The sequence below is a fragment of the Lutra lutra genome, chromosome 10, assembly GCF_902655055.1.
Source record: "Lutra lutra chromosome 10, mLutLut1.2, whole genome shotgun sequence".
Lineage (NCBI taxonomy): Eukaryota > Metazoa > Chordata > Mammalia > Carnivora > Mustelidae > Lutra > Lutra lutra.
In genome coordinates, this window is record NC_062287.1 from 113,199,174 (window position 1) to 113,218,110 (window position 18,937).

General features: G+C 64.6%; 2 protein-coding genes across 8 annotated transcripts in view; one reads left to right on the forward strand and one right to left on the reverse strand.

Annotated features, from left to right (window-relative positions):
• Positions 1-1,692: 1,692 nt before the first annotated feature.
• On the forward strand, positions 1,693-7,311 carry PRR33 (proline rich 33). Its single transcript, XM_047690297.1, has 2 exons — positions 1,693-1,837; positions 5,758-7,311. Exon 2 carries the CDS (start codon positions 5,767-5,769, stop codon positions 7,114-7,116), a length of 1,350 nt encoding a protein of 449 aa, XP_047546253.1. The 5' UTR covers positions 1,693-1,837; positions 5,758-5,766; the 3' UTR covers positions 7,117-7,311.
• Positions 3,944-18,937, reverse strand: part of LSP1 (lymphocyte specific protein 1) — a 37,666-nt gene continuing 22,672 nt past the window's right edge. For 3 of the 7 annotated variants that reach the window (XM_047690298.1, XM_047690303.1, XM_047690302.1), the window contains exons 2-11: positions 16,013-16,150; positions 13,143-13,295; positions 11,217-11,412; positions 10,794-10,886; positions 10,497-10,540; positions 10,266-10,347; positions 9,205-9,339; positions 8,803-8,880; positions 8,548-8,653; positions 3,944-4,451 (exon numbers count right to left, since the gene is read on the reverse strand). In XM_047690298.1, the coding sequence (XP_047546254.1) occupies positions 8,561-8,653; positions 8,803-8,880; positions 9,205-9,339; positions 10,266-10,347; positions 10,497-10,540; positions 10,794-10,886; positions 11,217-11,412; positions 13,143-13,295; positions 16,013-16,150 (1,012 nt within the window). In that variant the 3' untranslated portion in view covers positions 3,944-4,451; positions 8,548-8,560. The other 4 variants (XM_047690300.1, XM_047690301.1, XM_047690299.1 and 1 more) reach the window with 4 other exon arrangements.

Here is an 18,937-nt window from a genome sequence, read left to right on the forward strand (position 1 = left end):
TAGGAACAGCAGAGGAGGAGGCCCAAGGAGGCAAGGATGGGGGGACGCATGTGGAGAAGGAGACAAGGAAGTGTCAGCTTCTATTTTTAACCCCCCACCCCCCTGACAGCGGGCACATTCCTGACGGGCTGAGGAGGGCTGACAGGATGGACTGGGTGGCCCAGGGCTCTCAACCAGCCCTAGCCTGGGGCCCCGACGCCCGCAGCCCAGCCACCCGCCCTCTGCAGTGTCTGGGGCATGGGTCCCTCGCCGCAGCCCCACCTGCCTCCTCCGTCAGAGCGCGTGGCCCGAGGGCCTGGGTCTCCTGTGGAGTGGAGGGCTCTGCGAGTCCTCAGCCAGGTGTCTGTCGTGCCTGAGCCCCACTTGGTGCCCAGACCTGGGGCGTGCGGGACAGACGGGTTCAAGAAGTTACAGCCCAGGCAGGAGCTCGAGCACTGAGGGTCCTCGTCACCCAGGGGCTGGCCCTCCCCAAGGCCAGGGCCACACCTCTACCCTCAGCCTGGGAGCTCCCCGTCTGGGGGTCCAGACCATGGGGGCCTCTGGCCCCACAGCCGAGCTCCGCAAGCCTCTCACCGCACGTTCCGCCCTGGGCTGGGGGTGCCTGGCCTTTCTGTCCATGGGACTCCACGTGGCACCTTTTGTCCTCGGGACTCTAGGTGGCACCATCCAGCTGGCAGACATCTTGCCCGGGCCTCTGATGGTCCCCTTGCTTGTCGCTTGGCTAGGGAAACCGAGAGATGGAGAAGGGCCACAGCCATCGGGCCGCTCCTTCTCGACCTGAGGGCTCTGGGCAAGGGGCCGCCAAGCACGGACAGTGGGGTCCGCGGGACAGCTTGGTCCAGGGCAATAGCTGGTGAGCCAGCACGTGGGACAGGGTGAGCCCTGGGGAGAGCAACCGAGGCCCCTGCCCTCTGGAGGCTTTGAGTCAGGGACGACAGCGTGGCGGGCAGGAGACTCATGCCCCAGCCCCAGCTCCGCACGGCCTGTGGTCCTCGGAGCCTTCTGGAAGGGTCCCACTAGCACCTCATTCAGTCCCCCCAAACTGGGGATAAGGCCACAGGGACCCAAGACAGGACAGGCATACCTACAGCCATACAGCGAGGGGACACAGAGACCCTCTCCTGCCTGCCCCCCCGAGGCCCGAGCTGCTGGGGACGGCCCTGCCCTCCTTCTCTGAGTGCTGTTCCCTCCACCTGTCTGGGTCCATGGACCAGCAAGGTCTTGGAGGGCCACACGCCCTTGACCCTTGGCCAACTCTGCCCAGTGGGGCCACCCGCAGAGTCCCTTCCAGGGAAGCCCCCACCGTAGCTCCTGCGGGCTTGCCGTGACTGCCTCGTCCCCATGGTCGGGATTTCACTGGCTCTTGTTGCTCTGCTCGGAGACCTGAGCACAGCCCCCAAACCTACATGCACGGACAGATGTGGGCACACACGTGAGGACAGCACATTCTGGAGCATTTGGCCTTGTTTGTAGGCCGTGCTGGAGTCTGGCCCGGGAGGCCCTGCGCACATCCAGCCCCGCTCAGCCCATGGGTGCCCGGCTCCTGGGAGCTGCTGGTTCTTAGCAGCTGCACCTGCGGTGGCTCTGCCCGGACGCTGCAGTGGCCCTGCTCGTCCAGCAGAGGAGGGTGGCTGCCCGCTCAGTGGCCTTGGCCTCTGGCAGGTGCTCTCCCGTGAGTGGGTGAGCCAGGGAGCGGGCGCTGAGGTCAGAGGAATCGCACAGGTTTTATTTTGGGCATCCGTGACCTCCTCCTCGGGGCACCAGGCCCGTGGTGCAGCGGGACAGTATTGAGTCGGCACTGCTGGACAGGCCGCAGGCCTCTGAGAGCCTTCGACAGGTAATCCACACCCCAGTCCACGGGCCTGGCCCAGTTTGGGTGGGAGGAGAGGGCCGGGCCGGAGCCTGCTCTGGGCCTGCAGGGGGTCTGGAGGCCCGGGGTGGAAGCAAGGGATAGGGTGGCCCAGCCCTGGTTGGGCGGAGGACTGATCTCCACCCCAGAAAGGGGTTGGCTAGGGGGACCTCGGGGACAGCTTGGCCCAGGGATGGTGGGGTGTGGGCTTCTGAAGCCAGCAAAGCTGTTGAGGCCACAGAGCAGGGAGGAAGCCGTGAGGAGAGGCGGTACCCCAAATGTCTTGGCTCCAGCTGTCCTCAGAGGTGACCCCAGGGTGGGTGGGGGGAGATCAGGGCCCCTCACAGTCTGGGTCGTGGCCCCAGTTTGCATGGATGAGGGTGGAGGGGCCCAAGGGACCTTGAATGGGTTCTGGGCGCCCTTGCTGGTGCCAGCATCACCAACTTGGGCTCTGCCAGGCCCCAGAGAGAAGCTGCTGACACAGCACTTCGGGGACAGTCCTTCCCCAGCCCTGGGCACCTGCCACCCCACACCCTGGTGCTCCTTCAGGACCTGTAGAGGACAGGTTGGCTCCTGTGTCGGGGGCAGAGGAGTGGTGGGGCAGACGGGGCTCTCAGGCAGTCAGGACATCCCGGGCCAGGGACCCCTTGGGCAGAGACCATTCCGATCCTCAGGACCCTTTAGTGGGTAGGCCCTGACCCAAAGTCTCTGGGAGGTGGTGGCTTGCCATCACGGCCGCGGTGGGGTCACCGGTACTCAGAGGCATCAAGCCCTGGGTCTTCATCTCCAGGGCGATAAGCAGGTTGAGCGGGGCCCGCATGGGTCAGGGCTGCGTGGCTGGCTGGCTGGCACCATCCCCCCACCTGCCTCCCATCCCATGGTGCCATCTACTCCGGTCCCTGCTCTGTGTCCAGCCCTGGACCTTTTGTGGTCAACTCTGCTGCTGCCCTTGTCCCATCCAGCTGGGTGAGAAGGGAGAGAGTGGCGTGTCCTCTGGGGGAAGTCCCCCCTAGCAGAGCAGTCTCTGAGGTGGGCTGTGGTGGGAGGAGATGGCCATGGCTTCGTGGAGTCTGAACAGTCTGGAGTTGGACCTATTTACCCCATCCTCGGGGAGGCAGGCAGATTGCGACCCGAAGACCTCAAAAAACGGACATTCAAGCAGAGCCAGGCCTAGAATGCCAGAGGTGTAGCCATCCTGCCCTTTGAATGGGTTCCCCAGATGATGAGGGCATCAGGGCCCAGGGCTGGGGAGCACGGCCTCCAGCCTGTCTCCCCCTTCACACTCTGGTCCACTCCTGACCCACCCAACCATTTGTTCCCATGCATCCATTCTCACGTTCACTAGCTGCCTTCCTCCCTTCCACTGTCCGTCCAACCAGCGTGCAGCAAGCACACTCACTACCAGCACACTCACCCAGCCCCCCAGCCGGCTGTCCACCCACTATTTATTCATTTCGTCTATTTATACATCAGTCCATCTACCCTCCCTCCCCTCACCCCTTCACCCACCTACCCATCCACTCATTTACCCACCCTTCCACCCATCATCCTTCCATCCATCCACCCATCCATCCATCCACCCATCCACGCATCCATCCATCCAACCATCTACCCATCATCCATCCATCCACCCATCTTTCCACTGATCCATCTACTCACCCTTCCAACTATCATCCATTCTTCCACCCCTTCACCGATCATACATCATCTGTCCATCCATCCATCCGTCCACTCATCCATCCAACCTCCCATCCATCCATCTACCCACCCTTCCATCTATCATCCCTTCACCCAACCACCCACCCATCCGTCCATCCACCCATCTCTCCACCCCTTCACTCATCATCCATCATCTACATCTGTCCGTCCACCCTTCTATCTTTCATCCCTCCACCCATTCATCCCTCTCTTCATCCATCCATCCACCCACCAATCTCCACCCTCCCATTGTCCACCACCTACATCTGTCCATCCACTACATCTTCACTGAGCAACACCCAGGTGCCAGGATAGGGAATAACCCCAAGTGGGGAGGGGGGTTGTTCTTTTGGGAGGGGGGCACGGTCTAGAGACAAAGACCAGAAATGCACACTGTTTCAAGCGCAGTAAAGTTTAATCAGGCCAGTCAAGGGGGGAAGCATCACAGGTGCTCTGGGAGAGGACTGGATCTCAGCCATCATGAGCCCCGGACTTAAGCCACCATACACCTCAGATCCCAGAGTCTAACACTGCAGAAGGCCATGGGACAGGACAGGGTGTCGGAACCTGGAGGCCGGGGGCCTGGGTGCTACCACTGTCCGGGGTGGGTGGGGAGGGCTCCCCGCCTGGGCCGACACCGCTCCCTCGTCCTTCCCCCAGTTAGTGAACACAGAATGAGCATTTGGAACACACGAGGGCTTTACCTCACTAGGAGGAGGCTGCGAGCAGGGCTTGGGGGCCGGCAGGGGCCTGAGCGTGTGGTGCAGGAGGTGCTCTCTCTTGACCTGGAGATCCCCCAGCAGGTGTTCTCTCTCGGCCCATCCTGGGCCTTCCTTGGCAACCCTTGGCCTCTGCGAGGGGTGGCTCCTTGGGTCAATCACCAGTGACAGTCCCTTTCCTGCCCCTGCCACGAGAGGCAGAGTGGGTGTCAGAGAGCGGGAGGGGACAGAGGTCAGGGGGTTGAGGAGCAGAGAGGTGGCGATTGTAGTGGGTAATGGAGGGGTGTGGGCAGGCCAAGCGGGCCATGGCAGCAGCTCTCGAGGCAGGGCCAGGGTGGGCTTCGGGCAGGACTCCCCCCAATCCCAGCATGGAGGTTGCTCCCAAGAGGTACCAGTAGTCTCAGGAGAGCTGAAGCACAGGGGTGTGCAGGAGCATGAGGCTGCGGTCTAGGGAGGGGCGACCTGCCCAGCCCTCTGTGCCACCAGCCTGGCTCCGATGGCCACCCGGGCCCTGCCTATGCTTCCCCCTCCGCTCAGGGGCAGCCTCCTTATTCCGGCTGCCGAAACGCTGTGTCTGCTCCCACCTGGGAAGCTTGCTTCCCCAACGCTGGGCCCCGGGACCCCGAGCCTCTGTGGGACTCAGGGTGGAGGGGGTTCTGCCCATCGCCTGCTCGCCCGCTGGCCACGCAGCCCTAGAGTGGAACCTGGCATTCCCGCGGTTCCTGGGGTCCTGGGCCCCGAGAAGCAGGCGCAGCCAAGAGTGAGCCCCAGGCAGATCCGCTCTCGCCTGACAGAGCCAGCCCCCACAAGGCGGCAGCTCCAGGCCTCCTTCCTCCCACAAACTGGCCGGCCTCTGGCTTGGCCCAGACGCCATTTGTCAACGTCCTTGCAAGCACGTGGCGCCCAGAAACCAGGGCAGGCGGCTTGGCCAGGACCACCCCAGCCAGGATGTCTGCGGGAATATCCCATTTAGCGTAGCTCAGCGAAAATTGCTCCCACCTCCCGGCCAATCTACCTCTGATGATGAAGCCTCTGGCCGCCGTCCTCGCCGCTGGCTCGCAGTGGACGAGCCTGTGGTCTGACCGGCGACGGCGCGGCGCCCCTCACGCGTCTGCGGGCAGGCGCTCTTCCTGCCCTGGCCGGCCGCCGGCCCAGCACGTGCCTCCCCTTGGAGCGCGCCCGTGGGCCCCACGGCCCAGGCTGTGCACCGGGGGGCATCCTCGTCCGTCACCCGCCGAGGGCCCCGGGCCTCTGTGGACGGCCTTCTAAGTCGGCGTGAGGGGCAGCCGCCCCACAGAGTTGCTGACGCAGACGGATCTGCTAGGGACACCCCCAGTGGGTGCCAAGTGGTTGGAAAGCAGAGCTCCTGCCGGTCAGGCGGGGACCCCTGGGCCTCCGGGCCTCCCACATAAGGGGGAGCCGCGTGCCCCTTGCGGGAGGGGTGCTGGCTGTGAGGAGGGTGAGCCTTATGGCTGCGTCTCTGCTCCCCAGGGTGCGACGATGCTCATCGTGGCTGGCCTGTGCCCCCAGGGGCCCTCTGGACCCCCGCCGCCCCTGCTGCCCAAGCCGGGGAAGGACAATGTGCGTCTGCAGAAGCTTCTGAGGAAGGCCGCCCGGAAGAGGATGACGGGGGCCGGGCCTCCTGTGCCACTGGGGGCTTTCCGAACCTCCCTGTCCCCCGTGAGCGAGGCCAGCCACGACCAGGAGCCCACGGCCCCGTGCCCCATGGAGGCCCCACCTCCCACAGAGGCCTCGCGCCCCGTGGCTGCCCTGCCACGCTCCGCCCGCAGCTCCGTCATCCACCACGTGGCGTCACCTCTGCAGAAATCCCTGCTCCCCTTCAGCTTCACCCAGCGCAGGAGCCTGGCCACACACTTCAAGGCCACGGGGCCCCAGCTTTCGAGCCCGGCTCCGGCCCCCACCTGGCCGCCCAGCGGCCTCACACAGGTCTCGGCCCCCACGGCAGGGCTCACCCACGTCAGCCACTTGCACATCCGGCTAGTGCCATCCCCACAGGCCGGGACCCCTGAGCCCCAGCAGATGGCCCCAGATGGGGGGCCTGGAGGGCAGGACCAAGACATAGCCCCATGCCCTCCTGGGGCCCAGCCCCTGGTTCCCATGGCTCACATCCGCCCGCTTCCCACTGAGGCAGCCAGTCCCTGGCCTGAGGTGCCCCCCGCACCAAGGCCGCCCCCGGGCTCTGAGGTCTCAGTGCCCAGAGAGGGCAGCATTCGGGTTGTGCTGCCTGTTGCCTCTACCTCCTGCTCCCGGGGACCCTCGCCTCATGAGCCCGCCCCCGAGGGCCCTGCTGGGGAGCCCTTGGAGCGTCTTCCTGCATCGGGGCCTGCCGCTGAGGCCGAGCTGGGCTCCAGACCCTGTGGGGCCTCACCCCCCGCCCCACTATCAGGTCCGCACCGGTGCCCTGTCCCCAGGGTGGCTGCCAAGCCCCAGCTCAGTGGCTGGATGCTCCTCAAGAAGCAGCTGGTGGAGGAGGCGGAAGCGCCCCCATTGCTGGGGCCGGAGCAGAGTCCGGAGCGCGGGGAGCAGGCGGTGACAGCCCCCATGGGCCCAGTGTCCCAGCCCCCGGCCTCCCGGGCCTCCAGGATGTGGGATGCAGTGCTGTATCGCATGTCGGTGGCCAAGACCCAAAGCGGCCCGGCCGGGCCTGAGAACAGGGCTAGTGCCCTGGCTGGCCTGGGCCGCCTACCCTTCCTGTGCAGGCCGCGGTTCAACGCCCGGAAGCTGCAGGAGGCGGCCACCCGGCCCCCTCCCACCGTCCGCCCCATCCTGGACCTGAGCCCCAAGCCCAAGAACTTCAACCGGACGGCGGCCGGCTGGAGGCTCCAGTGATTGGCCCTGGTGGCCCCAGGGCCCGGACCATGGTGCAGACTGAAGAGGGACAGGGGGTCCAGGGGGAGGCCACGGCCCCTGAAGAGGACGCTGGGGCCAGATGGATGCTGGCAGCCAGGAGCGGGGAGGGCGGGTGGGTGGTGGCCTGAAGGAGGGCAGCAGAAGGGCGATGAGGTTGGGGGCAGGTGGGGTGAGGGTGGAGGGGTCTGTGTGGGGGTAGAGTGTGGGGGCTGATGGGGGAAAGGCTCGTGTGAGAAGGAAAGTGCACCACGCTGTGGGGGGGTGGGGGAGTTGATCCGCATGGCCAGCCCTAGGCTTGGGCCCTGGGGCAAAGAGGGGCAGGAGTGTGTCTGGGGTTCCCAAGGGGCTGCAGGCAGGCAGGGAGGGTCTCTGAGCCTGACAAGATCTCTGAGGCTCGTCAGGGCGAGGAGGATTTTGGGGCTAGCTCCTGGCGCCCCCCGCTCCCTGCCCGCTGTGAAAGTCTGGGGACAGATTGACATTTGCTGTGCAGAGTGGGACCGGTCGGGGGAGTCAGCTGTCGGTGGGCTCCAGGAGCTGAGGCAGAGGCTCCGCATTTTAGGGAGCCGGACCCCAGGCCTTGTCCCTTCTGGTGCCCCCCTCAGATTCTCTCACCGAGGGGCCAAAGCATGAGTGGGGCTCGCTACTGGGAGGTAGGGGGACGGTCTCACCATCAGTCAGGAGCCAGCTTCGCTGGACAGGTGAGGAGGGTGCCCTCAGTCCTGGGGCAGGAGAACACCCCAGCAGGGTGGGTGGTGCAGTGGAGACCCCAGGCCTCCACCAGCTTTCGGGCCCCAGTGTACAGCCAGGGCAAGGGTCAGGGCCCTGATGGGGTCAGCAGTGATGGGAGAGGGCCATGGAGGTGACTGGGAGCAGGACACAGAAAGGGAACCAGCAGCCAGTAGGTGGCCCACTGTGTCACCCGAGGCGTGATGGGAGCTGTCCATGGACCCTGAGACCCGGGCCACTAATAAAGTGTGTCTCACTGTGGCACTGGGCCAAGTTTCTTCACCAGGGGATGGGCAGGGGTGGAGACTGGAGTGGACCCCCATCAGGGGAGTGAGACCAAGGTTCTTGCCCCTTGAAGACCCAGACCCGAGCTCCCAGGACATTCCCGTCTATTTCCTCTGCCCTGCAGTGGCCAGGATGAGCTCACTGGCCTCCTGGAAGCAGGTCCGATCCCCCCGCGGTGCGGAGCTGGAAAAGGCTGAAGCTGGCAGCGGGAGAGCAGCATCTGCGTTCAGCGTAAGATGCGGCTTGGTTCGGGGGGTCTGCACGGTGGGGAGACGGAGCCATGCCCGGGTTCCGGGGAGCCCTGAGGCCGCCCTGGCAGCTTGTAACACGCAGGCCCTGTCCGCGCCACCACGTTCCCACATGCGACGCTTCGTGCTCGGGCCACTGGCCTGGACTTACCAGAAAGGGCCGCCTAGGGCCCTGAGCCCTCGTCCACGAGCACCTTCTCATACTTCCCATGTCCGGTGGCCACGAACTTGTACCTCTTTCCAGATGGGGTGCTCTGCTGGGGAAGGAGGCCGGGAGCAAAGGTGAGAGCCGCAGAAGGGCCACAATGTTGCCTCTGGGGAGCCCTCCAGGTGCACCGAGGACGGCCCCTCTTTGCTCTTGACTGCCGGACCTGCCGTCCCTCTGTCAACCATGTTTACACCCTACCTTCATTGTTGATGGTGCCTTGGAGCCTCCTTTCTGCTCCCAGAGGCTTTTCTTGCTCATGTCTCCAGCTACAATATCCTGGGGGCACAGGAAGGACATGTCACAGGTGCAGACCCTACACTACAGAGAACTCTCTCTCCTGCCTGGCCTTACCAGACTGGGGCCTAGGCCTGCCCACCTGCCTCCCTATGTGAGAGCCCGGGGGAGGAGGTAGGAGAGGGAAGACGGCACCATCCACCTGCCCTGGGCCAAGCCGTTGTCCCGCATGACCTCCCACTCTGGGGCCAGCCCGGTGATGGCCACCCCCCAAATGTCCCAGTGCTCTGTCTCCCCACACTTCAGCCTGGATAGTCTCATACTCGCCTTGCCGAGGGGTGAGCCTCGCCCCGGGATGAGTCCTACCTTGCAGGAGGAGGCCTTGGCCGTGGACTGGGCCTGCACCTCTCCCGTCTCCCACCGGCTCTTGGTGCTCGCCACGGCCATGCTGGGCAGCTCGATGGAGGGCTGGCGCGTTAGCTTGGAGGCCCGGCCGGCACTCTGCAGAGGAGAAGGAGCCTGCTTTAGTGAGCAGCCACAGGAGACACGTCAGTGAGGCCAGTGTGAGACTGTCCGGCATACAGACGATTTCCTCCATGTCTTTGCGTCTCCACAGGAGCGCCTTCCCCGCGAAGGGCTAGAGCAGAGTGCTGGGACAAAAAACGCACGGTCCTCCATTCGGTGTCCTTGGGAAACAGCCTCTTAATCCGAAAAGCGCAGGGGACACAGTGGGGGTAGGGACAGAGAGGGTGCTGCTCGCGACGCTGGGCTGGAGGAGCCAGGGTCGGATGGAGGGGTGTGGGTTGGAGCAAAGAGTGTTGCCGCGGTGGGGGGTGTGGGTTGCAGGGGGGTGTGGACTGGAGTGAGTGGTGGCTGGAGGGAGGGGGCATTGTCGGACATGAGAATATAGGTTAGGGGCGCCTGGGTGGCTCAGTCGGTTAAGTGTGTGCCTTCAGCCCAAGTCAGGGTCTCAGAGTCCTGGGGTGAGCCCAGGTGGTGCCCTGGTGCCCAGCGGGGGGCTGCCTCTGCTTCTCCCTCTGCCCCTCCCTCCACTCATCCACTCCCTCATTCACTCTCTTTCCCCCAAGGAAATCAGTAAAATCTTTTTTTAAAAAGAACATAGGTTAGAGGAGTGGGTGTTGGCTGGATGGAGGGCTGCAGGCTGGAATGAGTGGTGGCTGGACGGGGGGTGTCGTTCACATGGGAGGACGCGGGTTGGACGGAGGAACACTGGCTGACAGACGGGCGCTGACTGGTTGGAGTGGTGTTGGTTGAATGGAGGCGCATTGTTTGGACGAAGGGGTCGTGACTGGATGGAGGGGTCCTGGTTGGACAGAGAGGTCCTGGACAGAGGGTCTCGGTTGGATGGCACAGTGGGTGCGTGGATGGAGGAGGGACCCAGCAGAAAAGGCGAGGCCTAAGCATACCTCGATGGCCTGAGTGTACTGCTCCAGCCGCTCGTCGATCTTGGAGATGGGCAGGGCTGGCTGGGACTTCTTCACACTGTTACTGGAGGGCGGGAGGAGGGTCACGCCCCACGCTCGCTCACCTGGCTTGTGCAGACCACCCCTCAGGCCCCTGGATCTCTGGCCCCCAGACCCCTCTCCAGCCCTCTCTTGGGGAACCCCGAGTCCTAGTCTGGAAAACAGCAGACACACCTCTTCTTGATGGAGCGGTTCAGGGACTCGGTTCTGTCGATGAGCTGGAGAGAGCAAGCAGAGACGTGAGCCTTCAGCCAGAGCCCCCCCCATTGCCCCCGTGGCTCCCGTCCACCAGTCCAGCCTTCCACTGATTCATTTCTCAGGGTTGGGCTGAGTGCTGGGCTTGGGGGAATAGCATAGAAAGGGCAGGACGTGCTCCCTGTTCCCGGAGGTGACGTGTGGCTGCCTCTCTGGGGCTCCATTTGGTCGTGATTCTGGGAAAGAGAAGGCAGCAGGCTCTGGGCCTTGACCTACTTTGGTGCTGGGGCTCAGGGGAGGTGAGCCCTGTTCAGTAGCGCCCTCCAAGACCAGGGGGATGGGTGTCCTGGGCTGCTGGTTTTTGTGGTGCTAGAAAGAGAGCATCTGAGGTTATATGATGAGCGCACCCCATTTGCACCTCTCCTGCCCCATCCAGGACTTGTTGGAGCAAACATTTTCCCCTCCCTGGGCCTCAGGCCCGTTCCAGCCCTGACATGCTCTGGTTCTCAAATTCTCCGCAGTTCTCACTTGATCCCAGGGTCAGCAAGGCCCTCCACCCTCCTAGAATGTGGGTGCTAGAGTCTGGGGGGGTGGGGGCGGGTCCCACTTGAAGCCAGACCAGCAAGGCTAGCAGAACACACTGTCAGCAGAGACCCCGCCCGGGGCTCGGAGAGTGCCCACCCCTAGTGGAACCACCACCTGCTCTTCTGTCTCTCCAGCGTCTCCTGGCCGCAGGCTGTCCTGGATGGTCCCCTCCGGGCTCCTGGACTGGGTCTCCTCTGCTCCCAGCCCCACCTGGAGCTTGGAGCTGGGGCTCAGACGCAGCTCCTCCGGGTGAACGCTGGCTGGGCTCTGCTCATCTCCATCCCGGCTCCCGAAGGCGTGCTGGTGGGGCCTGGGGAGGAAGAGGAAGGCCCACGGAAGGTCATTCAGTTGCTTGCCTCAAGGCCCTTCCTGTTTCCAAACCTCAGTTTCTCATCTGAAAGACGAGGGCAGTCGGACCCATTGAGTGCCGAGGAATCCTGACCCCAGCCTCACTGGGGAAAGGGGTCCGAGGACCTCAGAGCCAGCCCCCATCCCTGCTTCCTCTGACTGGGGGCCACCCACACTCTGAGGCTAGACCCAGTCTCCAAGCTTTCCAGGTAGGACCCAGCCCAGGTTGTGCTTGTGTGTGTCCATCCGGCCGGCCTCGGCCCCCACTTGTTCCTGCCCTGCTCTGAGAGGGGGGCAAGTAGGCCAAGGAGGGGGGCAGGGTCTGTGGGTAGTTTGGGGGCCGCTCAGCTGGAGGACAAGGCGAGTGTAGAGGCCACAGCAAGGATTGTGCCCCGGAGGAGAGGGGCGGCCTGCATTGGCCATGCCTGCTGGCAGCCAGCGTGGCTCTGCATTTGAGCAGGACTGAACCTGGGTAAGATGGGAAATTCTCGAATTTTCCATGATTTCACGCCCCTTGGTGCCAGTGCCACCCAGACCCACCGCCCAAGGTGGGTCGGTCCCAGCCAGTGGCAGGCACACAGAGGGCCCATTCAGCGGCTGCGGGTGCGGGGACTAGGCAGGTGTGGGGCGGGAGGAGGCCTGCTTGGGAGCACGAAGGTTGGACCGAAGAGCCAAAGTGCCCCCTGCTGTTGGGAACAGCCTCGGCCTGTGGCTGTCGGGAGAGAGGAGGGAGCCAGCGGGGCTGAGCCACCAGACACCCGTGTATAAGCCAGCCTTGCTGACCCCAGACCCATCCTAGAAATGCAGAGTGTGCACTGACTCCCAAAGGCAAATGGGGGAAACTGAGGCCCAGAGGGGGCGCTGGTAGGCAGGGGCCGGCCAGGACCAGGGCCCCGGCAAGGCAGCTGGCTCCTGGGGTGTGGGAGCTTGCTTATAGGGTGAAGAAAGGGTGGTGGGACCACTGGAGGGGTCTTAGCTAGAGCTCGAGCCTCCTGAGGGCCGTGAAGGGCTGGGAGGTGACCCGGAGAGGGGAGTGACGTGGGTCTGGAGACACTCAAGGTACCAGGGGCACCCTGCCCCCCAAGCCTGAAGTCCCTGAGCAGAGGTTGCACCCTGTCCACAGCATGGTGTGGGGCGCACTCAGACCCCTGAACTGAGGCGGAGGTGGGGCTCCGGGAGCAGCCCCCCATCCCATCCCTGGGCCCCGGGGGCGCCTCGGCCCCCGGCCCTGCCTGCCCCGTTCAGACCAGCAAACACGTCTGCACATCTGGAAAGCTTGTCCCTCCAGGCCGGCTCACAGGCCCGCACATCTGGAAATACCTGCTCCCCTCCGTGGGAATGGAGATCAGCCAGCCCCGAGGGAGGAAGGGGCGGGCGGGCGGCAGGGGCGCAGGGCCTCCATTGCGTCAGCGGGCCGCAGATGTGTGCTGATGTGGCAACACCCCGGCCGGGGCTGCAGCTGGTCTGGACGGGGCCCAGGGGCCCTGGGGAGCCCAGGAATGAGATTTCCTCCCCAGCCCTCCCCGCAGCCCCTCGGCCCGCCGCCCCGCCGTCTAGCTCTCTTCCTCCCTTCCCCCTGCTGCCGCTCCAGGCCGCTTTGCGGGGCTGGTGGCCGGTTCTCAGGCGCAGGTCGGGGGCTCGGAGAGAGCCCCTGTCCGGCAGCCCTGCCTCCAGACGTTGACCCCCACTTGCCTGTCCTCCTCCTCTTGCCGGCCCTCTGGACTCTCGCCCCAAGGGGCCTCCCCAGCCCCCCAGTGCTGCTGCTGCTGCTCAGGCTTCTGGGACCAGTCGCTGAAACCCTCATCCTCATCCGGTTCCGGAGCCTCTGCGGGCTTCAGGCTGAGGCTGAAAGAGCGGTACAGGGTGTCCCCCGCCCCTCAGAGCCCGGCCGCCAGGGGCCACAGACACACCACCCACATTCCTCCTCCCTGCCTCAGACCCCGGCTCCAGGGGTGGGAGGCCCTGTCTGCCGAGGCAGCACCCCACAGCTGGGCTGAGCCTCCTCATGGTCAGAGAGTCCCTGAGGGCAGGACTGTGTTTGGAGCTGCCTGAGGCCAAGGTTGTGTCTCACCTATTAAACTGGGGGCCCCAAGAACAGGCTCTATCTCTTTCATGAGTCTAAGGTTCCGAAAGAGCTGGGCTGTGCCTCCCCCATCAGTCTAGGGTGCCCTGAGAGCTGGGCTATGCTTCTCCCATCAGTCTAGGGTCTGTTAAGCCCGGGCTGTGTCTCTCCCATCTGTCTAGGGCCTCTGAGGACTGGGTTATGCCTCCTCCATCACTCTAGGATGCCCTGAGAGCTGGGCTATGCTTCTTCCATCAGTTTAGGGCTCCCCAAGAGCTGGGCTGTGCCTCCCCCATCAGTCTAGGGTCCTGTCAGAGCAGCGCTGTGCTTCTACCATCAGTCTAGGGCCTTCTGAGAGCTGAGCTTTGCCTCCCCCATCAGTCTAGAGTCTCTTGAGTGTTGGACTGTGCCTCCCCCATCAGTCCAGGGTTCCCCGAGAGATGGGCTATGCTTCCTCCATCAGTCTAGGGTTCCCTGAGAGCTGGGCTGTGCCTCTCCCATCTGTCTAGGGCCTCTGAGGACTGGGCTATGCCTCTCCTATCAGTCTAGGGTCCCCTGAGAGGTGGGCTATGTTTCTCCCCTTAGTCTAGGGCCTGTTAAGACCTGGGCTATGCCTCTCCCATTAGTCTAGGGTCCCCTGAGAGTTAGGCAATGCTTCCTCCGTCAGTTCAGTGCTCCCCCAGGGCTGGGGCATATCCCCCCATCCATCTAGGGCCTCTGAAGACTGAGCTATGCCTCCTTCATCAGTCAAGCGTCCCCTGAGAGCTGGGCTATGCCTTCCCCATCAGTCTAATGTCCTCTGAGAGCTGGGGTGTACCTCTACCATTAGTTTAGGGCCTTCTGAGAACTGAGCTATGCCTCCCCCATTGGTCTAGGGTCTCTTGAGAGTTGGGATGTGACTCCTCCATCAGTCTAGGGTCCCCTGAGAGCTGTGTTCTGCTTCCCCCATTGTCCAGGGCTCCCCAAGAGCTGGGCTATGCCTCTACCATCAGTCTAGAGTTCCCTGAGAACTGGGCTATACCTCTCCCATCAGTCTAGGGCCTCTCAAGAGCTGGGCTATGCCTCTTCCATCAGTCTAGAGTTCCCTGAGAGCTAGGCTATGCCTCCTACATCAGTCTGGGGCCTTCTGAGAACTGGCTATGCCTCCCCCATCAGTCTAGAGTCCCTTGAGAGCTGGATTGTGACTCCCCCATCAGTCTGGGGTCTCTTGATAGCTGGGCTGTGCCTCCCCATCAGTCCAGGGCCTCTCAAGAGCTGGTCATGCCTCCCCCATCAGTCTAGGGTCCCCCAAGAGCTGAGCTATGCCTCTGTCATCAGTCTAAGGCACCCTAAGCTGGGCTGTGCTCCTCCATCAGTCTAGGGTTCCCTAAGAGATAGGCTATGCTTCCTCCATCAGCCTAGGGTTTTCTGAGAATGGACTATGCCTCCCCCATTAGTCTAGGGTTCTCTAAGAGCTGGACCATGTCTCTACCATCAGTCTAGGGTCCCCTGAGAGCTGGGCTATGCTTCCTCCACCAGTCCAGGGTTCCCCAAGAGCTGGGCTGTGCTCCCCCCCAAATCTCGGGTCTTCTGAGAACTGGGCTATGACTCCCCCATCAGTTTAGGGTCCCCTGAGAGCTGGACTGTCTCTCCCCTCAGTCTAGGGTCTCTCAAGAGATGAGTTATGGCTCCCTCATCAGTCTAAGGCTCCCCAAGAGCTGGGCTGTGCTCCCCCAACAGTTTAGGACCCCCGATTGCTGAGCTGTGCCCCGTCTGTCACCCTAGGGTCCCCGTGTGTGGGGTTGTCTCCCTCTGCCCCCTCAGCTGTGCTCCCAGGGCTCTGGTGACATGCTCCTTCCCCAGGAAGCCCGTGCACCCTGTCCCACCAGGCAGGCCTGGGATCTGGTGCTAGTGGGCTTCCCCCACCCACCCCCAGCCCCTGCCATCTAGACCGAGGCCCTGGCCGGAGGGGCCATGACCGCCGCGGCACCCCACCCTGCCCGGAGCTGCTGACTCGGAGAAAATGGAACAAAACAGCGGTGGGAGGAAGGGGGGCATTATTGTAAAAACAGCCCAGCCCGGCCGCGGAGGCCTCCTGGGCCCAGGGAGGAAACGAGCCGGCCTGCGGCCCGCCAAGTTGGACGTGGCCTCCATGAGTCACCGGCAGCGGGGAGCTTGGGCGGGGGGCTCTGGGGCCAGGGCCGCGCAGCTGGGGTCAGTGTCGGTCCAAGCAGGGGCCAGAACGGCTCGGGGCGGCCAGAGCCTGAGTCAGCGCTCTGGGAGTCCGGCTGGGAGGGGTGGCCGCACGTGAGTCCATCCGGCTGGCCAGCCAGCAGGCTCTGCTGGCGCCGGGGGCTGCGGGGACCCCCACCCTGAGAACTGTCCCCACTCCTGCCTCTGCTGCTGGGATGAGCTCCTGCGTGGTCTCTCCTGCTCTGGGACCCCTCGCCCAGGGCCTGACTGCCAGCACACCCCTCTGCCTGGGGGTACGGGGCCAGGCCGGGCCAGGCAGGCAGCTTACAGGGTCTCCTGCTCAGGCAGCTGGGGGGCCCGGCTGCCCCCGTCCTCGTCCTGGGCCCGCAGTTTGCTGTCCCTCTCCCGACGGCGCCGCTCCCGGGCAGCCTCTTCCTCATCTTCCACGCTCCACTGAGTGGTGAGCCTGGGGGACACCGAGAGACAGTCATACCACAGCCTGTGCCCCGCCGCTGCAGTCCCAGCAGGCCTGCTGTCTGGGCCTCGGTTTCCTTGTGCATAGAGTGGAGATCATGGGAGCTGGTCACCAAGGTGCCCTCGGGACCCGGGGGGAGCTCCCAGGGCTCTCCAGGCCTGGGGATGGAGGGGCTCCCGGGTCCAGCCAGGCCTGCAGCAACCCCTGGGTCCCCTCCACCAGCTGGGCTCCCTTGGCCCACCCAGAGCCAGGCTACAGAGGGCGTGGGGAGAGGCGGCGGGAGGTGTCAGGGGCCTACCCGATCTGGGGGTCCAGCCGCAGCCCATCAGGTATGGCCAGTCTGGGCTGGAGTCAGGCCCAGGGTAGACCTGGAGAGGCAGCTGCCTCCCAAGCCAACGCCCCCCCCCCAGCTGAGGTGCTCCCTCCTGCTCCCCAGGGACCCGGTGTGTTGGAAGAAGGTGGCCCCCCAAGAGGGCCCAAGACCTGCAGAAGAGGCTGCGTCCAGCCCAAGCCTGACCCCTCTCTGAGCTGTTTCACAGACAAAGAACTGAGACCCCCTGCAGAGCCCCTCGCTCAGTGCACATTGACCCCACAGCTTCTCAGGGTCCCTCCCTTGGGGCCTCATAAGGTGGGCCTGGGACTGGGGGCCCACGGCCCGTTTCCCCTGACCCTGTCCCAGTAGGTTTCAGATTACTGGTGTCCGGCGGGGGGAGGGCAGACACCCTAGGCCTTGGCCACCGACATGGCCCTGCCTCCCCCAACTCCCCTGGACCCTGGGAGGGGAGTCCTGGTCTCTGCTTCTGCAGGGGTCCCACTGCCCCAGGCTAGGGTCTCCGTCTCTTCCTGGTGGTGTCCGCTGCCTGACCCTGCAGCCGTCTCCTTCTGGGCCTCCACCCTTGGCCAGGATGGCCGGGGCGGCTCCATAGTCTCGGCTGCCCTGCTGGCCGCGATCTAATCTCCCTTCAGTCCTCCCAGAGCCTTCCAGACAAAAGCCAGGCCCCCGTGTAGCCCCCGCTCTGGGCCCCCTCTCCCCGTGGCAGCCCCTGGGGACCTCGGCCATGCTCAGACCTCAGCACCCCCGTCCACCTACCCTCACTCCTCCACGGTGTCGTCGAACCCTGCCCCCAGGGCCCCAGGGAGCCCTTCCTGGCCCGTACCCAGCTCCCATCCTGCTCAGAAGCCGCAGGGCCATGTTTTCTGGGGAGATAGAACCTGGGGAGCTCTCGGGCTGTTGGGGACCTGGGCTCCAGGTCCTTCTCCGCCATTCACACCCAAAGGCCCTCCTCATGGAGGGTGGGAGCCCGTGGGTGCTGTGGGAGTCGGTGCTGGATCCCAGCTGTGGGGTGGAGCACGGGCCCCCCAACCTTCTTGTGGGGCAGCCCCTGGGGACACCCCAGGAGGAATTCCCAGCCGTTCCTGTCGGGACTGGCCATCTTGTTCTACTCGCTCCCATGTCCCAGCTGCACACGCCTGTGGGCACATTGGTGTTGGGACGTCGTCTTGTCCTGGCCAGTGGACAGTGCACAGGTGTGCAAGCGTGGGCTCAGGTGGGGCGTGAGTGGCCCGAGGCCAGAGCTGAGCCTCAGGTCCCCCTCAGGCCTGCTGTCTGGAACCCCCGTGGGGCCTCTCCCCAACATGGCCATCACTCCTGCTCCCCAGACCCTCCCACTAGATCTGAGTGCAAAACCCACAATGTGTCCCCTCACTCCCGACACAGACAGGGGCTGAGCCCCCGGGGTCCACCCCTACGGTGATGGGTCCCGGCCACGAGAGCCCTGTGCGGGCCAACACTCAGCAGAGCCCCATGCACGGACACGCAGTGCCTGGCTGGGCCTCCTTGCACACATAGACACACACGTGCACACACATGCACGCGCACACACACAGTCCCTCTGTGGGCTCTAGCTCCACTCAGGCCCACGTCGGCACCCACGCCCGCCCTCCGTACGTGGCCCCAAACACCCCCTGCACACAGACGGGCGTCCCTCTGCACACGCAGACGCGGAAGTGGGAACAAAGTGAGGGGCGAATGGGCAGGCCCAGTCCCCCCTGCCCAGCACCCCTGCCGGCGCCTTGACAGCGGCCCAGGAGGGAGACAGAGAGCAGCATCCCTGGGGAGGCGGCCCCTCCGAGGGTCACCCTTCATGACCTGCCATTGGCATGCGGTCCCCAAGCTCCCACAGGCAGGAGCTTGGGGGGAGCAGAGAAGGGATGTGGGGCAGGGGTCTTCTGCTGTCTCCCCAATGCCCCGCGCTGGGAGACCCAGCGACCTGAGGACAGGGAGCCCTCCCCACTCCTCCCTCCCGCCAGCCCCAGGATGTGAGTCATGCAGCCCCTCCTGGCCCCTCCTGTGAGCTCACCCCTCACTGTTCCGCAGCTGGGCTCCGTTCTGGGAACTGAGAGGGGGCGGCTCTCCTGGGGTGGGGTGGGGGCCTCTGGCCTGGGAAAGGCGCCCCCCTTCCCCGGCCAGCAGCCCAGACCCCTTGGCAGGCTCCTCGGAGCTGTCAGGATGCCGGCGATGGCCACCCCCCTCCCCGCCCCGTGGCCCCTGGCTCGGCCCGAGCGCAGCTGTAAGGGATTTGGTGTTCCTTAGCAAATGCAATTAGGCTGTTTCCTGTGTCTGTTCTGGCTCTCATGCGGCCATCGGTTCAGCCCCGGGGGCCGTGGAGTGCGGTCCTGCATCGGGGTCTGCCACGGGGCCTCGCTCTACCCGGGGCAGCAGCGTGGGCAGACCCCAACGGGCCCCAGGAAGGCTCAGAGCTCCCCATCCTCGGTCGG

What these genes read in the sequence shown, in the direction of transcription:
- PRR33 (XM_047690297.1), top strand. Translation starts at nt 5,767, where the DNA reads ATGCTCATCGTGGCTGGCCTGTGCCCCCAGGGGCCCTCTGGACCCCCG.